The sequence below is a fragment of the Pan troglodytes genome, chromosome 19, assembly GCF_028858775.2.
Source record: "Pan troglodytes isolate AG18354 chromosome 19, NHGRI_mPanTro3-v2.0_pri, whole genome shotgun sequence".
In the NCBI taxonomy this organism is placed as follows: Eukaryota; Metazoa; Chordata; class Mammalia; order Primates; family Hominidae; genus Pan; species Pan troglodytes.
Window position 1 is genome coordinate 17,951,699 of NC_072417.2, and position 20,027 is coordinate 17,971,725.

Genomic DNA, 20,027 nt, shown 5'->3' on the forward strand with positions numbered 1-20,027 from the left:
TCCAGAAACCGTCTGTCCCCAGTTCTTTTGGTCATTTCTCTTAAGGGCCAATAGAAATGGGAGAAACATATTTGCTGACCAAACGCGAAAAGGAGTTATGGAGACCAGGGTCTGATCAATTTGGCTCACACAAAGGCAGAGATATGAAGGAGGCCGGATTTCGCCCAAGGCTGGATCTCACCACCCCCCATCCTCCATCTCTCCAGTTCTTCCCCCACTTTACTCGTGCGGTTCTTTCTTCACTAACATCCCGGCCAGTAGGGTCTCTCTCCCTTCTCCCAGCGTCCGCCATTCCATCTCCCTTAGGCCCAACCTCTCCTTCCTACCCAGGGGTGCGTTCAGGAGGCCTTCCTGTCCCTCCTCCTCTGAAGGCTGAGACGTGCGGCCTTGCCTCGGCTTTGCCTGCTTGTAAGACACAGTCCGCACTCTCTACCTCCAAAGAACCCCGGGGTTCCTCCTGCCCGGCTTCACCCTCCTATTTCCCAGCGTCTCCGCCCCCTGCCCCGCCCCCGGGCCGGCTCTCCGAGGAGGGGGAACTGCTGTCGCCGCCGCCGCCGCCGCCGCCGCCGCCGCCTCAGCTTCCCACAGCCGCTGCCGCTGCCGCCGCTCTGCCTGGTCCAGCCACCGGCCCAGTGCTCTGACTTCGCCGGACCGGGGAGCTCTGCAGAGACACCCTCACTCCTTCCCAAGGGTCCGGGACGCCTAGCCGGGCGTGGGGGGAAGCTCCGTTTGCGGGGGACAGGGAGGGAGGAGCCTGGAGCCGAAGCCAGCGCCACCCGTCGCCGGATCAACAGGACAGGACAGGTTGAGGGGCGTCGGGAAAAGGAAGAGGGGGTGCTATAGGCAATCCCGGGGAGGACGAGGAAGCCCTGTAGCAGGAAGCTGCGATCCGCTCTGACTTGAAGGGGGCCTGTTCACATCTGGGGACTGGTGACAACGTGGGTGCACTCCTCTCTTGGGGGGCTGGTTAGATTGGAGGGTGTGGGATCTAAACAGCACCAGCTGTCCCCAAGAAAACTTAAGGGGCAGCCAGGGGAGAAAAAAACAAAAACAAAAACAAACACGGATGCTCCTCATTTTGAGGTGGCGGAAGGCCCTCCAGACAACTACCTGGTGTATCCACTAGGAAGGGTGGATTTGGAGGTGACTTCAAAAGGAGCGGAGGGTGTGAAGGTGAAGAAAGGGTCTTGGCCGCTAGAATTCTATGCTACTAGACATGGGGGGGACTTGGTGAAAAAGGTATTATCCAGCCAGAGGGTCTGGGAGCCCTGTCTTACTGAACCTGGGCAACCTGGATATTCTGAGACATATTTTGGGGGGATTTCAGTGAAAAAAGTGGGGGATCCCCTCCATTTAGAGTGTAGCAAAGGAAAAAACACCAAGGTTGGGTTCCTTCCTGACATTGGCAGTGCCCCAGTAGGGGTGGGATGAGCGAATATTCCCAAAGCTAAAGTCCCACACCCTGTAGATTACAAGAGTGGATTTGGCAGGAGTGTGCCCCAAAATACAGTGGAAAGGTGCCTGAAGATATTTAAACCACGTCTTGGAAATTTAGTGGGTCTTGGCTTTGGGATAGGTGAAGTGAGGACAGACACTGGAGAGGAGGGAAAGGGGACGTTTTCAATAGGAGGCAAAACTCGAGGGTGGGATCCACGGAGGAGTACATAGGCTGCTGGATCTGGTGGAGCCAGCACTGGGCCCACGGGTGGTAACTGGCTGCTGTGGAGGGGGGTACGTGGGGGGGGGGGGTCTGGGGCTTATCCTCAGGTCCTGTGGGTGGGGCAGCGAGTCGGGGCCTGAGCGTCAAGAGCATGCCCTAGTGAGCGGGCTCCTCTGGCGGAGCCCAGCGCGCTCCGGGCGCCTGCCGGTTTGGGGGTGTCTCCTCCCGGGGCGCTATGGCGGCGCTGGCCAGTAGCCTGATCCGGCAGAAGCGGGAGGTCCGCGAGCCCGGGGGCAGCCGGCCGGTGTCGGCGCAGCGGCGCGTGTGTCCCCGCGGCACCAAGTCCCTTTGCCAGAAGCAGCTCCTCATCCTGCTGTCCAAGGTGCGACTGTGCGGGGGGCGGCCCGCGCGGCCGGACCGCGGCCCGGGTGAGTGCGGCTGGGGCGGGGTCTCCCGGCCAGAGGTTTCTCTGCCTGGGAGATTGAGGCCAGGGACTCTGAAGAATAGGGCCCGGCTGAGGGGCTCCCCGAAAGTGGAAGGGGGTGGGCCAGGACGACAAAGTCCCTGCCAGACTGTGCCTCAGTTTCCCTTCTCTTTTGTCCATAACCCGGAGTCTCCTTATTTTCGAGGTCAAGGGGAAGGCTTGAGGGGCTGTCTGGAGCCCCGAAAGCCTCGTAGTTCCTGCTCGTCCCCCCTTCCCAACACAGCAGTCCCCACCCCCATCGTCCTCCGCCTACGTGCCGGTTCTCGCGATTCTTTCAATCTGGAGCGGAGGGGCCCGGGGGTTTCCAGATGCCTGGGTCACCCCAAGGATTTCTGCAGCTCCAGCCGCACGCCCCCCCAGCCCCCGCCCGCCCCGGTTCTCCCGCTCCTCCACGCCTGGGCTCGGTTCCTCCTGGTCGAGCTCTGCTGGCTCCGAGCCAATCTCCCCAGCTCTCCCTCGGGTGTCCTTGCAGCTCCCTCGCCAGCCAGCCCTCTATGCGCCCTCCTCCTGTGACCTGCGCTTCAAGAACGGAGCTGGGCACCCCTCCCATAACCCCCGCGCCACTCCGAAATCGGGTCCCGTAGGCTCAGGGGACCCTACGCTGGCAGGAACTCAGACACAGTTCACGGCTAGAGATGGGCGCCGACTCGGGGGTCGTACCACCTACAAGGGGGGACAGGGAAGTCGGCAGAGAGCAAGCGATGGGGGAGGAGAGTTGTGAGAGTTAGAATGTGGTCCCCGTCCATGTACGACAGTCAGGGAGTCCCTCTGGCCCTGCTCCCGCCCGCTCCCAGCTCCCCTAAGGGCAGCCACCTCGCGCCCTCCTCCCCGCGCCACCGGCTGCCCATAGTGGTACAATCCGCAGACCACCCTCTGAGTAGGACCGGGCCCCCACGTGACTCAGCCTGCCTCTCCATCTCCTCAGCTCCCACCCCCCATATCCTTGGTAAGGTCCCCCTTACCCCAGGCGAGTTACCTGGCCGAAGGGGAGAGGCTGAGCCTCAGGGAGAACTGGGCCCCCGGGAGCCAGCGGACTGACAGACAGACAGACAGACAGATGGGTCAGTGTCAGACAGGCCGGCGCTGGGCCAAGGCAAGGCTCTCGCCAAGCTAGCGGCAGCCGCAGCAGGTGCTGAGTCAGCGTCAGGCCCAGTCCCACCCCCACTCCTGAGGGAGAGCCCCTACCCTGTGGTCGATTTGCTGCTGCCAAGATCCCCCACCTTCGCAAACACGCTGTCCCTTCAGTACCCCTGCTGGTCTCCCTCTGTCCCTGCCTTTTGATATATCTCTCCCCTCCCTCCTCCCCCACTCCTTCGCCCTTCTGGTTGAGCTGTAGGGTAGGAATTAAGCCATTTAAATAAATTTCAATAAATTACACTGAAAGCTCCTGGTTATAGGAAACAGAAGGGGCCCACACCAGCTTTCCCAGGAGTGAAAGAGAGGTGGGAGAGAGCGTGCTTGGAGGATAAGAGAGCTGGGGCCCTGGGACCCTCTTCCTTCCTTTCATTCTCCTTTCTTCCCTCTAATCCTGCCAAGTGTAGGAATGTTTCTGGGAACGGAGATGTCATTTTCAAAGATGAATGTCTCTCTCTCCAGAGCCTCAGCTCAAAGGCATCGTCACCAAACTGTTCTGCCGCCAGGGTTTCTACCTCCAGGCGAATCCCGACGGAAGCATCCAGGGCACCCCAGAGGATACCAGCTCCTTCAGTGAGAGGGGAAGCTGGCCGCAGGGTGGGAAGGGGGAGAATGGGGACAGGAGATGACAATCCTATTCCCTCTTCAGCTTCTGTTGCCATTGATCCGTCTTCCTGACCTCTAAGGGAAAAAGTGGAGCTGGGATGAGGGGAGCTCAGGTGAGGGTCAGAGGCCTGGGTATTGATGCTCCCTCTCTCCACCTGCAGCCCACTTCAACCTGATCCCTGTGGGCCTCCGTGTGGTCACCATCCAGAGCGCCAAGCTGGGTCACTACATGGCCATGAATGCTGAGGGACTGCTCTACAGTTCGGTGAGACAATGAGGCTGAGTGGCCGGGAAATACTGGGGACTCCCCTTCCTCAATTTGTCCCTTGAGGGAATGACAACCTTCCTCAACTACAGACATTTTGCCCGGGACTCCTCCCTCCAGCTTTGCTGATGGCCTGTCATCGCTGCCCATTCCAGACCAGCTCCTCTAGGGTCTCTCCAGTCCCCACTCCTTGCACACCCCCAAAACAGCCCCAGGTTCTTTGAATGTCCAACTCTTTCTGCCTTTTAGGGCCCCTACTTCTTATCCCACCTCCTCCAGATTTTGTCATTACTCACTTCCCTGGAGTCATCCAGGATAGGGGATAGTGAGAGACTGGGAGTACAGTGGAGAGAAGGAATCTTATTGCAAGACCCCTAAAAGTCTAGTTCTTTTTTTTTTTTTTTTAAATAGTGACAGGGTCTTGCTATGTTGGCCAGGCTGGTCTGGAACTCCTGACCTCAGGTGATCCACCCGCCTCGGCCTCCCAAAGTGTTGGGATTATAGGCATGAGCCACTGTGCTTGGCCCAGAGCCTAGTTCTTAGCCCTCAGCCCTCTTCCTTGTCCTCCCTTTGCTCCCAGGTCCTACATGGACTCAGAAGTTGTCCTCCCCCTCCCCCAAAAAAGTACGGATTTGTGCTTTCCATGAGCTCCTTTCTGCCCAGTGATGTGTCTTTTTATCTCTCTGTCTTTGTGCGCCTTTCTGGGTCTTTGTCTCCTTAGCCGCATTTCACAGCTGAGTGTCGCTTTAAGGAGTGTGTCTTTGAGAATTACTACGTCCTGTACGCCTCTGCTCTCTACCGCCAGCGTCGTTCTGGCCGGGCCTGGTACCTCGGCCTGGACAAGGAGGGCCAGGTCATGAAGGGAAACCGAGTTAAGAAGACCAAGGCAGCTGCCCACTTTCTGCCCAAGCTCCTGGAGGGTGGGTATAGACTCAAGAAAATGTGGGCCACAGGAGAGGGTATTGACCTTGATATGGACATTTAGGGGCAGACAGCTCAGGCTACAAGTGATAAGAGGACCCTTTGTGACAGATCAAGCCAGGAAGGCTTTGCCCTTTGGGGGTTTGGGTGCGGTCCTCCTGTGGGGTTGGGGTTCTTGGAGGGTGAATGTATGGGAAGGGAGCCCTTTTGGAGCACTGGTTCTGCCTGGGTCCCTCTGTGCCTAACTCTCCTTCCCTGCTCCTCTCTTTCTCCCCTTCACAGTGGCCATGTACCAGGAGCCTTCTCTCCACAGTGTCCCCGAGGCCTCCCCTTCCAGTCCCCCTGCCCCCTGAAATGTAGTCCCTGGACTGGAGGTTCCCTGCACTCCCAGTGAGCCAGCCACCACCACAACCTGTCTCCCAGTCCTGCTCTCACCCCTGCTGCCACACACATGCCCTGAGCAGCCAGGTCCCACTAGGTGCTCTACCCTGAGGGAGCCTAGGGGCTGACTGTGACTTCCGAGGCTGCTGAGACCCTTAGATCTTTGGGCCTAGGAGGGAGTCAGAGAGGGGGATGTCTGAAGATGGTCCTGGCTGATCACTTCTTTCTTTCCACACTCACACAACCCCATGCCTTTTCCTGAGATGGCGCTGGGAGTTCCCACATGGACAGCCAGGGCATAAACACTTCCCACCCCGGCTCAGCCAGTTCCTGGAGTCCTGTGCCCCTTTTCATTGCCACTGAGCCATTTCTAGATTCACTGGAGCTCAGGATTCATGTGTCCTTCTTTCCCTACTCTACCTTCTACCTTGGTCTGGACACATTCTGGAACACTGGACACCCTCGCCGGGGCCACTTCTGCACTAGGGCTCTGTGCTGGAACCCAGGCATGCTGCCAGCCTTTTCTCTGGATCTGTCAGGCTTCTGTCCTTGACTCAGATGGACCCCTGGTTTCCAAGTAGAAAGAGGCTAGATTTGGGCCTTGTCTAGCTGTTGGCTTTGGCCTGAACTGGAACCAGTCTCAGATGACCACGGGTTTAACCTTCTTATCCCAGAGACACCCAATTCTAGAGCTTTATGGAGCCATACTCCCCCCTGAATCCTAGCTCTAGGACATAGATCATGACTCTCAGCCCTTTTACCCAGGATGGAGCTGGGGCCTGTATAGCCATATTATTGTTCTAAGTAAGTTCTAGCCCCACCCTCCCGCCTTCTTGAGTGATACCTATTACGGATGAGTTCTGGAAAAGACCCAGCTATGATTCATAAAAACAGTTCTGGATGAATCAAGAACCATTTCTTGTTTTTCCTAGATAATTCTCTAAAAATATGATTCTTCCATATAGAATGCTAAGCTTATTTTTACATGCAGTTTCTAGCTCCTTCAACCCAGCTGAGGTCGTGCCAGGGAGACAGAGTCTGGAGAAGGGCAGAGGAATTTTGGAAGGATCCCTGGCTCATAGTAGGGAAGCTGGGATGGGGGAGGGGTCAAAATTATGGCATGACTGAACCTGCGTCTGTGTTGGGTGGACATGAATACTTAGCTACCTCAGCAGGAATTCCTTCCAGGTCCCCTTTAAAGCTGAGGTCCTTAGAGTAATACGTCCTGAATAAAAAGGACAAATGGATACAGCCTTGACCCTCCCAGTGAGGAGACCCCAATTCAGCAATAAGTCTCACCCTTCTCCCCTACAGGTCAGGCCAAGAAGGGTGAAGGCCTCTTGCACTCCAGACCTCATACGCCCCAACAGCTTCTAATTGGATAGAACTTGCTTTACCTTACAGCTCACAACCTCAGCTGGGTTTTAGGTACCCAAAAAGGGCCTGTCTAGATTTTTTCAGAAAAACGTGGAGTGCTAGGGGCAGCCTGGAAAAGATGGGGAACCTGCTAGTGAACTAGGAGGGAGACTTCCATAGCCTCAGACTTGGATAGGGTAGGCTGAGGGGGCCCTAAGGGAGGGACTAAGGCTCCAAGGCAGGTCACTTTTCCTTAGGCTGTTCTACTTCTGGCTTGTTGCAAGAGGAGTAGATGCCCCCTCACCCACACAAACCCCACTCAGTCTCCACCCAACTCCTGGCACTGCTCCCAGGGGATCGGGTCTCCACTCCAGCTTTCTCAATTAAAGACGATTTATACAACTGAAGTGCTGTCTGTCATCTGTCGGTGGCGGGCTTGGCAGTTGCTCGAGGCAGGATCAAGTCCCGGGGGCGGGGCGGGTGGGCTGGCGGCTGTCCCCCAGCAACAGGTGCACATTCCCGGGCTCCTCGTCACTTCCCCTGTGCTGGCGGTCCCAGCGGCTCTCTGAGCGAAGTCACTGAGCGAGCCGCCAGACTATGACCCCAGGGGCTCTGCTGATGCTGCTGGGGGCGCTGGGGGCGCCGCTCGCCCCAGGTAAGTGTAGGCCCCGAAGGGGCAGTGACGGGGCCAGCGGTCGTGGCCAGGCACCAGGGCTGCACTTATTCTCTCCTCCCCCAGGCGTCCGCGGCTCGGAGGCGGAGGGTCGACTCCGGGAGAAACTTTTCTCTGGCTATGATAGCTCCGTGCGGCCAGCGCGGGAGGTGGGAGACCGTGTCAGGGTCAGCGTTGGTCTCATCCTGGCGCAACTCATCAGCCTGGTGAGGGCGCGCGGGGGGTGGAGGTCAGGCCAGCCGACCGGCCGGGGGCGTGGCTTTAGGCAAGGCCGGACCGGGGACAGGCTGGGGGCGGGGCCTGGGACGAGACCAGGCTGAGATGGACCAGCCTTTGGTGAAGATTGGATCGAAATCAGACCAGTGGACAAGCTCTGGCCGTGGGTGGTGGACGGGCCTGGAGTAGAACCGGGTAGGGTGAAGGACGGACCTGTGATCGGACCTTAAAGTGGAGCTGGGGACGAGGCAGGGGCTGGGGGACGGACCTCGAGGTAGGGCCACATGAGTCCTGAGTGCCCAGGGTGGGGCGGAGCTTGGTGCTCAGGGGTCAATAAATGGCAGCGGGTGGAGGTTCGGGGCTGGGTGGATTATGAGCTGAAGGCAGGGCCCGGGACAGAGCTAGGCGGAGGGCTAGGCAGGGGCGGGTCTGGTAGGTTGATAGGCTGGGAGTGTAGACGGCAGGAAGAGGTGTTTCTGAGATAGAGGCAGGTCTTAAACTAACGCCGCTTCTGGGAGGTGGACTTGGACCCGAGAGGGTGGGGCTCAGAAAAAGGGGGCGGCGTTCCCGGGAGAGAGGTTGGCCCCCCGAGCCCCCTCATTTCTCTCCACCCTACTTCACCTTTACGCCTTAAATTTTTCCCTTCTAGAACGAGAAGGATGAAGAGATGAGCACAAAGGTGTACTTAGACCTGGTATGGAGACCCCGCGGGGTGGGAAAGGGCTTCCCTCTGCCTTGACAATTTCCTTGAATATCCAGCCCAGTAAGAATATTTTTTACATCATGACTTTAGATAACACGTTTATAACTGAAGCAAAAGCTCGAGGAAACAACACTTAACTTTACTACAGGAGTTGCACCCCATGCATTTTTAATTCCAATTTTGTGTGTGTGTGTGTGTGTGTCTGTGTGTGTGTGTGTGTCTGTGTGTGTGTGATGCGGTCTCACTATGTTGCACAGGCTGTTCTTGAACGCGGGGGCTCGAGCCATCCACCAGCCTCGGGGGAAACCTCCACAAGTGCTGAGATTACAGCCGTGAGCCACTGCACCTGGCCCATTCTAATTTTTGAAACACTGGTTTGGGGCCGCTAATTTCATTCCCCATCCACTAAAGGATTGCGAACTGCAGTTTGAAAACCGTTTTAGAGGCTAGCTACTGCAGCCTCCTCATTTTTACAGAGTAAAATATTGAAACCCGGTGCGGGGGAAGGGAAATTAGCTGATGTGGATCCCAGCGAGTGAAGGCGGAGCCAGAGCCAGAACCCCGGCCCCTTGACCCACAGTTTATGCCTGTCCTGCTCCCCTTCCTTGCACTCCCTTCCTGGGCTTCCTTTGGAAATCCCAAGTCCCTCCCGGCCTCCAACCCGGGGCAGCCCCTCAGCCTCTGCTTCACTAGGAGTGGACTGACTACAGGCTGAGCTGGGACCCTGCGGAGCACGACGGCATCGATTTGCTCCGCATCACGGCGGAATCCGTGTGGCTCCCTGACGTGGTGCTACTGAACAAGTAGGAGAACTTCCAAAGCCCGGGAGGTGGCGCGGGGCCTCGGGGGACGGGGGGCCTCCGGGCGCGGGGCCTGATCCCTGATGAGATCCCTTCTCTGCAGCAATGATGGGAATTTTGACGTGGCTCTGGACATTAGCGTCGTGGTGTCCTCCGACGGCTCCGTGCGTTGGCAACCCCCGGGCATCTATCGCAGCAGCTGCAGCATCCAGGTTTCCGGCCTCCACATTGGAAGCTGAAGGAGCTCTTACAAATCCTCCCTTTCCTTAGACATCCTGACTCCCCAGCGACTCCCATCCTTCATCCTTCCCCCATTATCTAATCCCCATGACCCTCACCTCGTCTACCCTCCTGGTTTTCCATTGAGTTTTCTGTACACTTTCTTTGACTTCTAGTCTTACTCAGTGACCGCCCTCCCCACCCCTCCCCCATTAATGGCTTCCCTTCATAACCCTCCAATTCCTCCATGATTCCCCTTCTCTGTGCCCTCCCCAAAGACCTCCCAAACTCCACCAGCGCTGACTGGTTCTCTGGCAGCTCTAGTGACTCTCTCCTCCATCCAGGTCACCTACTTCCCCTTCGACTGGCAGAATTGCACTATGGTGTTCAGCTCCTACAGCTATGACAGCTCGGAGGTCAGCCTGCAGACAGGCCTGGGTCCTGACCGGCAAGGGCATCAGGAAATCCACATTCATGAAGGGACTTTCATTGGTGAGTAGGCATGGCTCCTACATCCATGGGCTCTATCATTTCCAGCTTCTAACAGACTCATAAATATACTGTCAGTGATGCCCAATATAGCTCTGTGGGGTCAGCAGGATGGGTATGGCTATCTACATTTTAAAAGTATGGAAATTGCCGGGGGCAGTGGCTCATGCCTGCAACCCCAGTACTTTGGGAAGCCGAGGCGGGCGGATCATTTGAGGTCTGGAGTTCGTGACCAGCCTAACGTGGTGAAACCCCGCCTCTACTAAAAATACAAAAAATTAGCCAGGTGTGGTGGTGGATACCTGTAATCCCAGCTACTTGGGAGGCTGAGGCAGGAGAATCACTTGAACCTGGGAGGCGGAGGTTGCAGTGAGCCGAGATCACGCCACTGCACTCCAACCTGGGCAACAAGAGCGAAACTCTGTCTCAAAATAAATAAATAAAAATATGGAAATTGAGACTTGCCCAAGTTTATTAGAGATGGGCTACTCAGCCCAGTTTTCACAGCTAGTTTCATCAAGTCAGCCCTCTCAGGTCTAGGCTGTGGCAGAGCAAGCCATACCTGGGCACTAAGCAGGACAGCTCCCACATCTGTGTTCCCCTCCTTCTGCTCATCCCCAGAGAATGGCCAATGGGAGATTATCCACAAGCCCTCTCGGCTAATCCAGCCTCCAGGCGATCCTAGGGGAGGGAGGGAAGGACAGCGCCAGAAAGTCATCTTCTACCTCATCATCCGCCGCAAGCCTCTCTTCTACCTGGTCAACGTCATTGCCCCATGCATCCTCATCACTCTTCTGGCCATCTTCGTCTTCTACCTGCCACCAGATGCAGGTAATGGGGGAAGGGGCTCCTTACTCTTTTGTCATTGGCTCAGCTTCTTCCTCTTCATCCTTAATCCAGGCAGGGTTTTCCTGCCAATCCAAAGCATCATAGATTGGGCTTCAGCAATCCCGCCCAGGCTCTGCCTCCCGTTGACTGCCACCTTTCCTCCGCTCAGTGAAACTGGAACTCTTTCCTAATAGGAGTCCTAGCCTCTAATCCATAAAGCCTTTACTCCTCTGAACCACAAACCTCCAGGCTTAGATAGCTCTCCCATTCCCTTTCCCAACATTCCCTGCCCACTTTCAGACTCCCACTACTCCTTTAATTTTTTTTTTTTTTTTTTTTTTTTGAGATGGAGTCTCACTCTGTCACCCAGACTGGAGTGCAGTGGTGCAATCTTGGCTCACTGCAAGCTCTGCCTCCCAGGTTCACGCCATTCTCCTGCCTCAGCCTCCCGAGTAGCTGGGACTACAGGTGCCCGCCACCACGCCCGGCTAATTTTTGTATTTTTAGTAGAGACGGAGTTTCACCGTGTTAGCCAGAATGGTCTCGATCTCCTGACCTCATGATCTGCCCGCCTCGGCCTCCCAAAGTGCTGGGATTACAGTCATGAGCCACAGGGCCTGACCTTTTTTTTTTTTTTTTTTTTTTTTTTTTGAGACAGAGTCTTGCTCTTTTGCCCAGGCTGGAGTGCAGTGGTGTGATCATGGCTTGCTACAGCCTCAAACTCTTGGGCTCAAACAATCCTCCCACCTCAGCCTCCTGTGTAACTGAAACCACAGGTGCCCACAATCATGCCCAGCTGATTTTTTTGTATTTTTGGTAGAGAAAGGGTTTCACCATGTTGCCCAGCCTGGTCTGCAACTCCTGAACTCAAGCGATCTGTCCTCCTCAGCCTCCCAACGTACTGGGCTTATAGGCATGAGCCACCGCGCCCGGCCCCCACTAGTCCTTTAACCTCCTATCTCCCTGGGAAATATATAATAGTAATAGCCACCGGGCGCGGTGGCTCACGCCTGTAATCCCAGCACTTTGGGAGGCTGAGGCGGGCGGATCACGAGGTCAGGAGATTGAGACCATCCTGGCTAACATGGTGATACCCTATGTCTACTAAAAACACAAAAAATTAGCCGGGCGTGGTGGCGGGCGCCTGTAGTCCCAGCTACTCGGGAGGCTGAGGCAGGAGAATGGCATGAACCTGGGAGGCGGAGCTTGCAGTGAGCCGACATTGCGCCACTGAACTCCAGCCTGGGAGACAGACTCTGTCTCAAAAAATAAATAAATAAATAATAGTAATAGTCAACATTTCTTTAGGAGGCAGCAAAATAGGATAACTTTTGGCAAATTCCTTAATCTTTTTTTTTTTTTCGAGACAGAGTTTTGCCCCATTGCCCAGGCTGGAGTGCAGTGGGGTGATCTTGGCTCACTGCAACCTCCACCTCCTGGGTTCAAGCGATTCTCCTGCTTCAGCCTCCTGAGTAGCTGGGATTACAGGTGCCCACCATGCCTGCCTAATTTTTGTAGTTTTAGTAGAGATGGGGTTTCACCATGTTGGCCAGGCTGGTCTCGAACTCCTGACCTCAGGTGATCCACCTGCCTCAGCCTCCCAAAGTGCTGGGATTATAGGCGTCAGCCACCACACCTGGCCAAATTCCTTAATCCCTATGTGTCTCAGTTTCCTGATCTGGAAGTGGGCCAACCATTGTCCCTACCGCCTAGAATTATTTTGAGGATTGACAGAGTTAATAGAACTATGCCTGGCACCCAGTAAGTTCTATGTAAGCACTGGGTTTTGGGTTGTTTTTTGTTTTTCTTTTTTGAACACTTGCTATAAGGTAATTCATTTAACATGGTACATGTACTAATTCTAAACTTTACAACAATCCTGTGAGGTAAGTAACGAATTGTCATTCTCATTTTACATTGGAGGATAAAGAGGCTGAAAGAGTTTAAGTCATTTGCCTGAAATCATTACACAGTTAGAGAGGGGCAGTGTTGCAATTCCAACCTGGGTCAGTGGCAGTCTGATTCAGAGACCTGATATCCTTAACTCTGGTATTCAAAACATGCTTTCCTCCTCTCTGCCATCAAATCCTTTGTCTAAAGAAGGAAAGCAGGCTGGGCGTGGTGGCTCACACCTGTAATCCCAGCACTTTGGGAGGCTGGGGCTGGTGGATCACCTGAGGTCAGGAGTACTCAAGAAACAGAAAGGAGGCCAGTAGAACTGAATGAAGTAAGCAGAGGGGAAAGCAGTAGGAGATGAAGTCAAGGAGCTCATGGGAAGGACCTATAGACCATAACCAGCTGCGTTTCAAAGGGACTCTAGACCCAGGAAGGCCCAGAACCACTGATGCTGAGTAACACCCTTGGCCTTCTGGTCTGAGTTGCTATGGCCTTGGGCATGCTAGAACAGGCAAGTGAGTTTCACTGGGGCATGTGTTGGGTGGATGTTTCAGGTTCTTTTCTTTTCTTTCTTTTTTTTTTTTTTTTTTTTTTTTTTTTTTTGAGACAGTCTTGCTCTGTCTCCCAGGCTGGCATGCAGTGGCGCGATCTCGGCTCACTGCAACCTCCATCTCCCAGGTTCAAGCAATTCTCCTGCCTCAGCCTCCCTCCCCGGTAGCCGGGATTACAGACATGCGCCACCATGCCTGAGTAATTTTTCTATTTTTAGTAGAGATGGGATTTCTCCATGTTGGCCAGGCTAGTCTCAAACTCCTGACCTAAAACGATCCACCCGCCTTGGCCTCCCACAGTGCTGGGATTACAGGTGTAAGCCACCCCGCCCAGCCTGTTATGTTTTTTAACGTTGGTCTTTTGGCCACCAAGAGCCCAGGAAGGCCACATGCACAGCTCTGCCAGGTGCAGCCCAGGTGTCCAGGGCTCTCTGGTCCAGGACACCATGGCCTGGTGTGCCCTTATCTCCAGGCCTGAAGCCCCACCTGTCCAACCTGGAGACAGCTATGCAAGGTTCTCTTGCCAGGTGCTGTTTAATCTTGGGCCCTCCAGGGCCTGGAGCAGCTTCCAGGGCCAGTTCTCCATGCCCCCACCCAAGGACGTCCTCACTCCAGCAAGCTCAGCTACATGCTCAGCAGTCAGGGCCACTGAGGCCACAGCCCCGCCGCCACCCACACCAGGCTGTCCTAGAGGGCCACCCCAGGCCTGGAAGCCCCCTCAACCCCTGCTTTCATACAGGAGAGGGGGAGCCACTGGAAGGTTCTGGAAAGAGGAATAATATGATCTGATTCTATTTCTTTCTTTTCTTTTCTTTTTTTTTTTTTTTTTAGATACAGTCCCTGTCTGTCACCCAGGCTGGAGTGCAGTGGCGCGATCTTGGCTCACTGCAACCTCCGCCTCCCGGGTTCAAGCGATTATTCTGCCTCAGCCTCCCGAGTAGCTGGGATTCCAGTCACACACCACGATGCCCAGCTAAATTTTTTGTAATTTAAGTAGAGATGGGGTTTCGCTATGTTGGCCAGGCTGGTCTCGAACTTCTGACCTCAGGTGATCTGCCCGCCTCGGCCTCCCAAAATGCTAGGATTACAGGCATGAGCCACTGCACCCAGCTTGATTTATATTTTAACAAAAGCAGTCTGGCTGCTTGGTTGAGAACAGTCAGCATGGGAGAAAAGGATGGAGCAAAGAGACCAGTTAGGAGGGCTTTACAATAATTCAGACCTAAGGTAATGTGCTTTAGAGCAAGGTGGTGATGTAGGAGGTGGGACTCGACTCCAGACCAAATTGAGGACCAGCTAGAACAGGAACAGGGCAGATGCAGCTTTCCATAAGACATACTCACGAGTGTGCCATGTCAGTTTACCATTGCCATGGAAACACCTGGGAGTTACCACCCCTTTGGCAATCACCTGATGACACAGAAGTTACTGCCCTTTCCCTAGAAATTTCTGCCTAATCCGTTGCTTAATCTGCATGCAATTAAAAGTAGGTATAGGCCAGGCGCGGTGGCTCACGCCTGTAATCCCAACAGTTTGGGAGGCCAAGGTGGGTGGATCACTTGAGCTCAGGAGTTTGAGACCAGCCTGGGTAACATGGTGAAATCCTGTCTCTACAAAAAGTACAAAAATTAGCTGGGCATGGTGGCATGCACCTGTAGTCCCAGCTACTCAGGAGGCCGAGGTGGGAAGACCACTTGAGCCTGGGAAGTGGAGGTTTCAATGAGCCATTATCATGCCACTGCACTCCAGCCTGGGTGACAGAGCAAGACCCAGCCTCAAATTTGTTTTTGTAGAAAAGAGGTCTCCCTATGTTGCTCAGGCTGGTCTGAAACTCCTGGGCTCAAGCAATCCTCCCACCTTGGCCTCCCAAAGTACCAGGACTACAGGTGTGAACCACTGTGCCTGGCTGTAGAAATCTGTCTTTGAATGGCCTGGAAACATGGTCACTGATTATGCCATAGAGCTTTCCTGCAGGCAAGTCTAATCCTTCTCTCTTCCCCTCTGCCCTCCAAGGAGAGAAGATGGGGCTCTCAATCTTTGCCCTGCTGACCCTTACTGTGTTCCTGCTGCTGCTGGCTGACAAAGTACCTGAGACCTCACTATCAGTACCCATTATTATCAAGTACCTCATGTTTACCATGGTCCTCGTCACCTTCTCAGTCATCCTTAGTGTCGTGGTTCTCAACCTGCACCACCGCTCACCCCACACCCACCAAATGCCCCTTTGGGTCCGTCAGGTAAGAAAGATCTCCTCCTCCAACCCCAATTTTCCTTTTACAGACCATAGGGAGAACTATAGCTATGTGGCAGAGTGTTGAAGTGTCCAAGCTTGTTGAGTGTTGAAATGTTGCACAGTTAAGCTAGCCCCCATCATTATCATTTCACAGATCCCATACTCTCTTCATCAATACTGCCCATCTCGGGTCCCAGGGAAATATTCTTAGGGTTAGGTACTATCAGAATGGAAGCCCTCTCTTTCCAGTTGGGATACCTCCCAACCCACTAAAGAGTTTTTTTTTGTTTTTTTTTTTGTGTGTGTGTTTTTGAGATGGAGTTTTGTTCTTGTGGCCAGGCTGGAGTGCAATGGCACAATCTCAGCTCACTGCAACCTTCACCTCCCAGATTCCAGCGATTCTCCTGCCTGAGCCTCCCAAGTAGCTGGGATTACAGGCACCCGCCACCACGCCCAGCTAATTTTTGTATTTTTAGTAGAGAGAGGGTTTCACCATGTTGGCCAGGCTGGTCTTGAACTCCTGACCTGAGGTGATCCACCTGCCTCGGCGTCCCAAAGTGCTGCGATTACAGGCGTGAGCCACCGCGACAGGCCCAACCCACTAAAGAGCTCTTAGGTCTGTGTGGCTGCATTTCCTTGTGTAGCTCGTTTGTGGAAGAATATGCACGCACATACTCACGCGCGGGAATGGGCATGTGGAGTGGGGTGGTTGGCTGTTTCCCTTCTGGTCTGAAAGCATGAAAGCCCCCACCAATACGCCTCTTCTACTCTGCAGATCTTCATTCACAAACTTCCGCTGTACCTGCGTCTAAAAAGGCCCAAACCCGAGAGAGACCTGATGCCGGAGCCCCCTCACTGTTCTTCTCCTGGAAGTGGCTGGGGTCGGGGAACAGATGAATATTTCATCCGGAAGCCGCCAAGTGATTTTCTCTTCCCCAAACCCAATAGGTAGGGCTACGCCCGTTACCCACATAAAAGGGAGAGGGAGAACTACAGTTCCCAGAAGAGTGTGCGGAAGAAGCGGCCCATGCTCCCGGAAGACGCTGTGGTTGAGCATCATGGGAGTTGTAGTACTCCTGCTGCTCACTTTGAGGGTTGGTGGGAACTAAAACAGAGGCGGTGGAAGAAGTTGCACAAGGCTAGAGAGATCACTGCTGGAGGGAAAAGCATGATGGGCTCTCGGGTTTTGAGAACTGGCAAGTTGTTGGAGGCAGCTGGAGCGGGGCCTGGGTCGCCGGCACTGGCTGTCTTTGCGTTTGGGCGTGGCCAGTCACTCCTCTTCCAGGTTCCAGCCTGAACTGTCTGCCCCTGATCTGCGGCGATTTATCGATGGTCCAAACCGGGCTGTGGCCCTGCTTCCGGAGCTACGGGAGGTCGTCTCCTCTATCAGCTACATCGCTCGACAGCTGCAGGAACAGGAGGACCACGATGCGGTATGTCCAACGGGGGTGGAACAAGGCCAGGCCTAGGCGACCTTGGCCCCACCCCCAAATTCCGCACCAGCACTCGCTTTCGTTTTTTGTGTGTGGTTTTTTTTTTGGCTTTTTTTTTTTTTTTTTTTTGAGACAGAGTCTCGCTCTGTCGCCCAGGCTGGAGTGCAGTGGCTCGATCTCGGCTCACTGCAACCTCCGCCTACGGGTTCAAGCGATTGTCCTGCCTCAGCCTGCCGAGTACCCGGGGCGACAGGGGCGCGCCACCACGCCTGGCTAATTTTTGTATTTTTAGCAGAGACGTGGCTTCACCATGTTGGCCAGGCTGGTCTGAAACTCCTGACCTCAGGTGATCCGCTCGCCTCGGCCTCCCAAAGTGCTGGGATTACAGGCGTGAGCCACCGCGCCCGGCCTCGCTTTCGTTTCTGATTGGACCTCTCCCTCATTTGGTCCCACCCCCTGCTTACCTACTGGTTCTTTATGCCCATGCATTGCCTGCAGTCTCGCTCTCCTGTTGGCGCTGCCGGCTGTTGCCTCAAACCAGTGGTAGGAGGACTCAGGCGGGTAGCGGGCGGGGAAATGGGGGGGTTTCCCTGGGGGTCTGGGCCCAGAGCTCAGGAAGTTTCCTTTGCCTACCCACAGCTGAAGGAGGACTGGCAGTTTGTGGCCATGGTAGTGGACCGCCTCTTCCTGTGGACTTTCATCATCTTCACCAGCGTTGGGACCCTAGTCATCTTCCTGGACGCCACGTACCACTTGCCCCCTCCAGACCCCTTTCCTTGAAGACTGGAGGGTCAAGACCCAGGCCCTCTGCCAGTTGAAGTGAGAGTTTGGTGATACTGTCAAGCCCTATCCTTCTCTGCCTCTTAACTCCTTCACAAGGAATCTGGGCCTCTTATTTCGTTTCTGGGGACTGCATTGGACTGAGGGCTGGGTAGGCAGGTGTCTTGGACCCACCTGAAATGCAGTATCATCTGATTTACTCTTTGGGATCTTGAAGAAGCTCTTTTGGGTATCAACACCTAGGTCGCCAGTGAAATAGAACAAAGAACAGGAACTAGATTATAAGCCTTATGAGGTCAAGAAATGTGTCTTGGCCGGGCGCGGCGGCTCACGCCTGTTATCCCAGCACTTTGGGAGGCCAAGGCGGGTGGATCACCTGAGGTCGGGAGTTTGAGACCAGCCTGACCAACATGGAGAAACCCCGTCTCTACTAAAAATACAAAATTAGCCAGGTGTGGTGGTACATGCCTGTAATCCCAGCTACTAGGGAGGCTGAGGCAGGAGAATCACTCGAACCCGGGAGGCAGAGGTTGCAGTGAGTCAAGATCACGCCATTGCACTCCAGCCTGGGCAACAAGAGCGAAACTCCATCTCAAAAAAAAAAAAGTGTCTTGTTCACTGCAGCATCCCCAGTGCCACGCACAGGTGCTGACCTATAGTAAGTGCTTAACATTTGTTGAATAGGGGAAAGAAATTTCCGGAAGTAAATACAGCAATTAATAATGTTTATAAGCTGGGCATGGTCGCTCAGGCCAGTAATCCCAGTGACTTAGGAGGCTGAGGTGGGAGGATTACTTGAAACCCACAGTTTGAGACCAGCCTGGGCAACATAGTGAGACCCTGTCTGTAAAAAAATAAAAATAGAAATAAAGTAGTGCTTATTGTTTGCATGTTGGGTCTTGTGGTCGTTTTCTTTTTACCTTTCTGTAATTTATTATGTTTTGTAATGTGTACTATCTCTGGGATTAAAAAAAGTTATTTCTACAAGCATGCATTGGTAATGAGAAAAAACAAGCGTTTTGAAGGCCTTTATTCAAGTTCCAGCCTTGGTGCTCACACAAGCCACTAGCTTGCTCTGTACTTGTTTCGACATCTGTAAAATGAAACTAATGATAGCATATGCCCTATAGGATTGTCTGGGGATCACAGGAGATGGGAAAAAAGCACTATGCGATATGTATCAGAGGTTGCAACGGTGTGTTTTTTGTTTGGCCTGCACAGTTTTAAATTTGAACTAGTTCACTACTTTTATTTTTTATTTTTTTTCGAGACAGAGTCTCGCTGTGTTGCCCAGGCTGGAGTGCAGTGGCGGGACCTCGGCTCACCACAACCTCTGCCTCCCGGGTTCAAGTGATTCTCCTGGCTCAGCCTCCTGAGTACCTGGGACTGCAGACCCACACCACCATGCCCAGCTAATTTTTGTACTTTTAGTAGAGATGGGGTTTCACTATGTTGGCCAGGCTGGTCTAGAACTCCTGACCTCGTGATCTGCCCGCCTCAGCCTCCCAAAGTGCTGGGATTACAGGCGTGAGCCACCACGCCTGGCTACTAGTTCACTGCTTTTAAAATGTGGATATTTCATGAGAAATTTGGCTCCTGGCTTCTCTTGAAAATAATCTTATTTAAAAAAAAAAAACTATAGAGACAGAGTCTCACTATGTTGCCCAGGCTGGTCTTGAACTTCTGAGCTCAAGTGATCCACCTGCCTTGGCCTCCCAAAATGCTGGGATTACAGGTATGAGCCATCACACCCAGCCTCAAAGATAATTTTAAAAACTACAGTAGTCCGGGCGTGGTGGTTTATGCCTGTAATCCCAGCACTTTGGGAGGCTGAAGCAGGCAGATCACGAAGTCAGGAGTTCGAAACCAGCCTGACCAACATGCTGAAACCCTGTCTCTACTAAAAATACAAAAATTAGCTGGATGTGGTGGCGTGCACCTGTAATCCCAGCTACTCAGGAGCCTGAGGCAGGAGAATCGCTTGAACCTGGGAGGTGGAGGTTGCAGCGAGCCAAGATCGTGCCACTGCACTCCAGCCTGGGCAACAAGAGCGAAACTCCATCTCAAACAACAACAACAAAAAACTATAGTAACACCAGGCCTGATTCCCCTGTTGGCAACAACTTGGCTAGAGCTTAGTGGCTGCCACTCTGGTCAAGTTATTCATACCATAATTCCTCAAAGCCCCTGTACACCTGACCCACGTCACTTAGTTTACCTGCCCATCCCTCCATAACACTAGAAAAGATACAGGGGGCAACGAGTTGAAGCCAATGGGGAAGCTACAAGTGGAAAAAGAAAGGTTGTGTCTCTTATGGCCATCACACATTTTATGCCTCAGTTTTCTTTCAATTTGGAAGGAAGGTTAGACCTGGTTTAAGGCAGGGCCATTTTGGACA

General features: G+C 53.9%; 2 protein-coding genes across 6 annotated transcripts; both read left to right on the forward strand.

Moving 5' to 3' along the window:
• Window positions 1-505: 505 nt before the first annotated feature.
• On the forward strand, window positions 506-7,214 carry FGF11 (fibroblast growth factor 11). Of its 2 annotated transcripts, none has more exons than XM_001170288.8 (5): window positions 506-2,088; window positions 3,741-3,851; window positions 4,046-4,149; window positions 4,871-5,069; window positions 5,353-7,214. In XM_001170288.8, the coding sequence occupies exons 1-5, from the start codon at window positions 1,896-1,898 to the stop codon at window positions 5,421-5,423; spliced, it is 678 nt and encodes a 225-aa protein (XP_001170288.1). In that variant the 5' UTR covers window positions 506-1,895; the 3' UTR covers window positions 5,424-7,214. The 2 variants fall into 2 exon arrangements, with proteins under 2 accessions (XP_001170288.1, XP_009430018.1); XM_009431743.4 differs by lacking the exon at window positions 506-2,088 and adding an exon at window positions 2,416-3,090.
• A 113-nt stretch (window positions 7,215-7,327) lies between these two features.
• CHRNB1 (cholinergic receptor nicotinic beta 1 subunit) lies at window positions 7,328-18,518 on the forward strand. 4 transcript variants are annotated; one of them, XM_511298.9, is made up of 11 exons: window positions 7,328-7,462; window positions 7,547-7,686; window positions 8,346-8,390; window positions 9,093-9,202; window positions 9,303-9,411; window positions 9,763-9,910; window positions 10,529-10,738; window positions 15,196-15,419; window positions 16,191-16,363; window positions 16,701-16,848; window positions 17,488-18,518. In XM_511298.9, the coding sequence occupies exons 1-11, from the start codon at window positions 7,405-7,407 to the stop codon at window positions 17,626-17,628; spliced, it is 1,506 nt and encodes a 501-aa protein (XP_511298.4). In that variant the 5' UTR covers window positions 7,328-7,404; the 3' UTR covers window positions 17,629-18,518. The 4 variants fall into 4 exon arrangements, with proteins under 4 accessions (XP_511298.4, XP_054526807.1, XP_003315401.2 ...); XM_054670832.2 differs by lacking the exon at window positions 10,529-10,738 and having other exon boundaries at window positions 7,331-7,462; XM_003315353.7 differs by lacking the exons at window positions 7,328-7,462; window positions 7,547-7,686 and adding an exon at window positions 7,744-7,891.
• The last annotated feature ends 1,509 nt before the right edge of the window (window positions 18,519-20,027 follow it).

Excerpts from the sequence above, each read along its gene's own strand:
- FGF11 (XM_009431743.4), top strand. The coding sequence starts at position 2,874 with ATGTGGTCCCCGTCCATGTACGACAGTCAGGGAGTCCCTCTGGCCCTG. Across the intron at positions 3,091-3,740 it reads TCCCACCCCCCATATCCTTG|AGCCTCAGCTCAAAGGCATC; the intron begins GTAAGGTCCCCC and ends CTCTCTCTCCAG. Across the intron at positions 5,070-5,352 it reads TCTGCCCAAGCTCCTGGAGG|TGGCCATGTACCAGGAGCCT; the intron begins GTGGGTATAGAC and ends TCCCCTTCACAG.
- CHRNB1 (XM_511298.9), top strand. The coding sequence starts at position 7,405 with ATGACCCCAGGGGCTCTGCTGATGCTGCTGGGGGCGCTGGGGGCGCCG. Across the intron at positions 7,687-8,345 it reads TGGCGCAACTCATCAGCCTG|AACGAGAAGGATGAAGAGAT; the intron begins GTGAGGGCGCGC and ends TTTCCCTTCTAG. Across the intron at positions 9,412-9,762 it reads GCAGCAGCTGCAGCATCCAG|GTCACCTACTTCCCCTTCGA; the intron begins GTTTCCGGCCTC and ends TCCTCCATCCAG.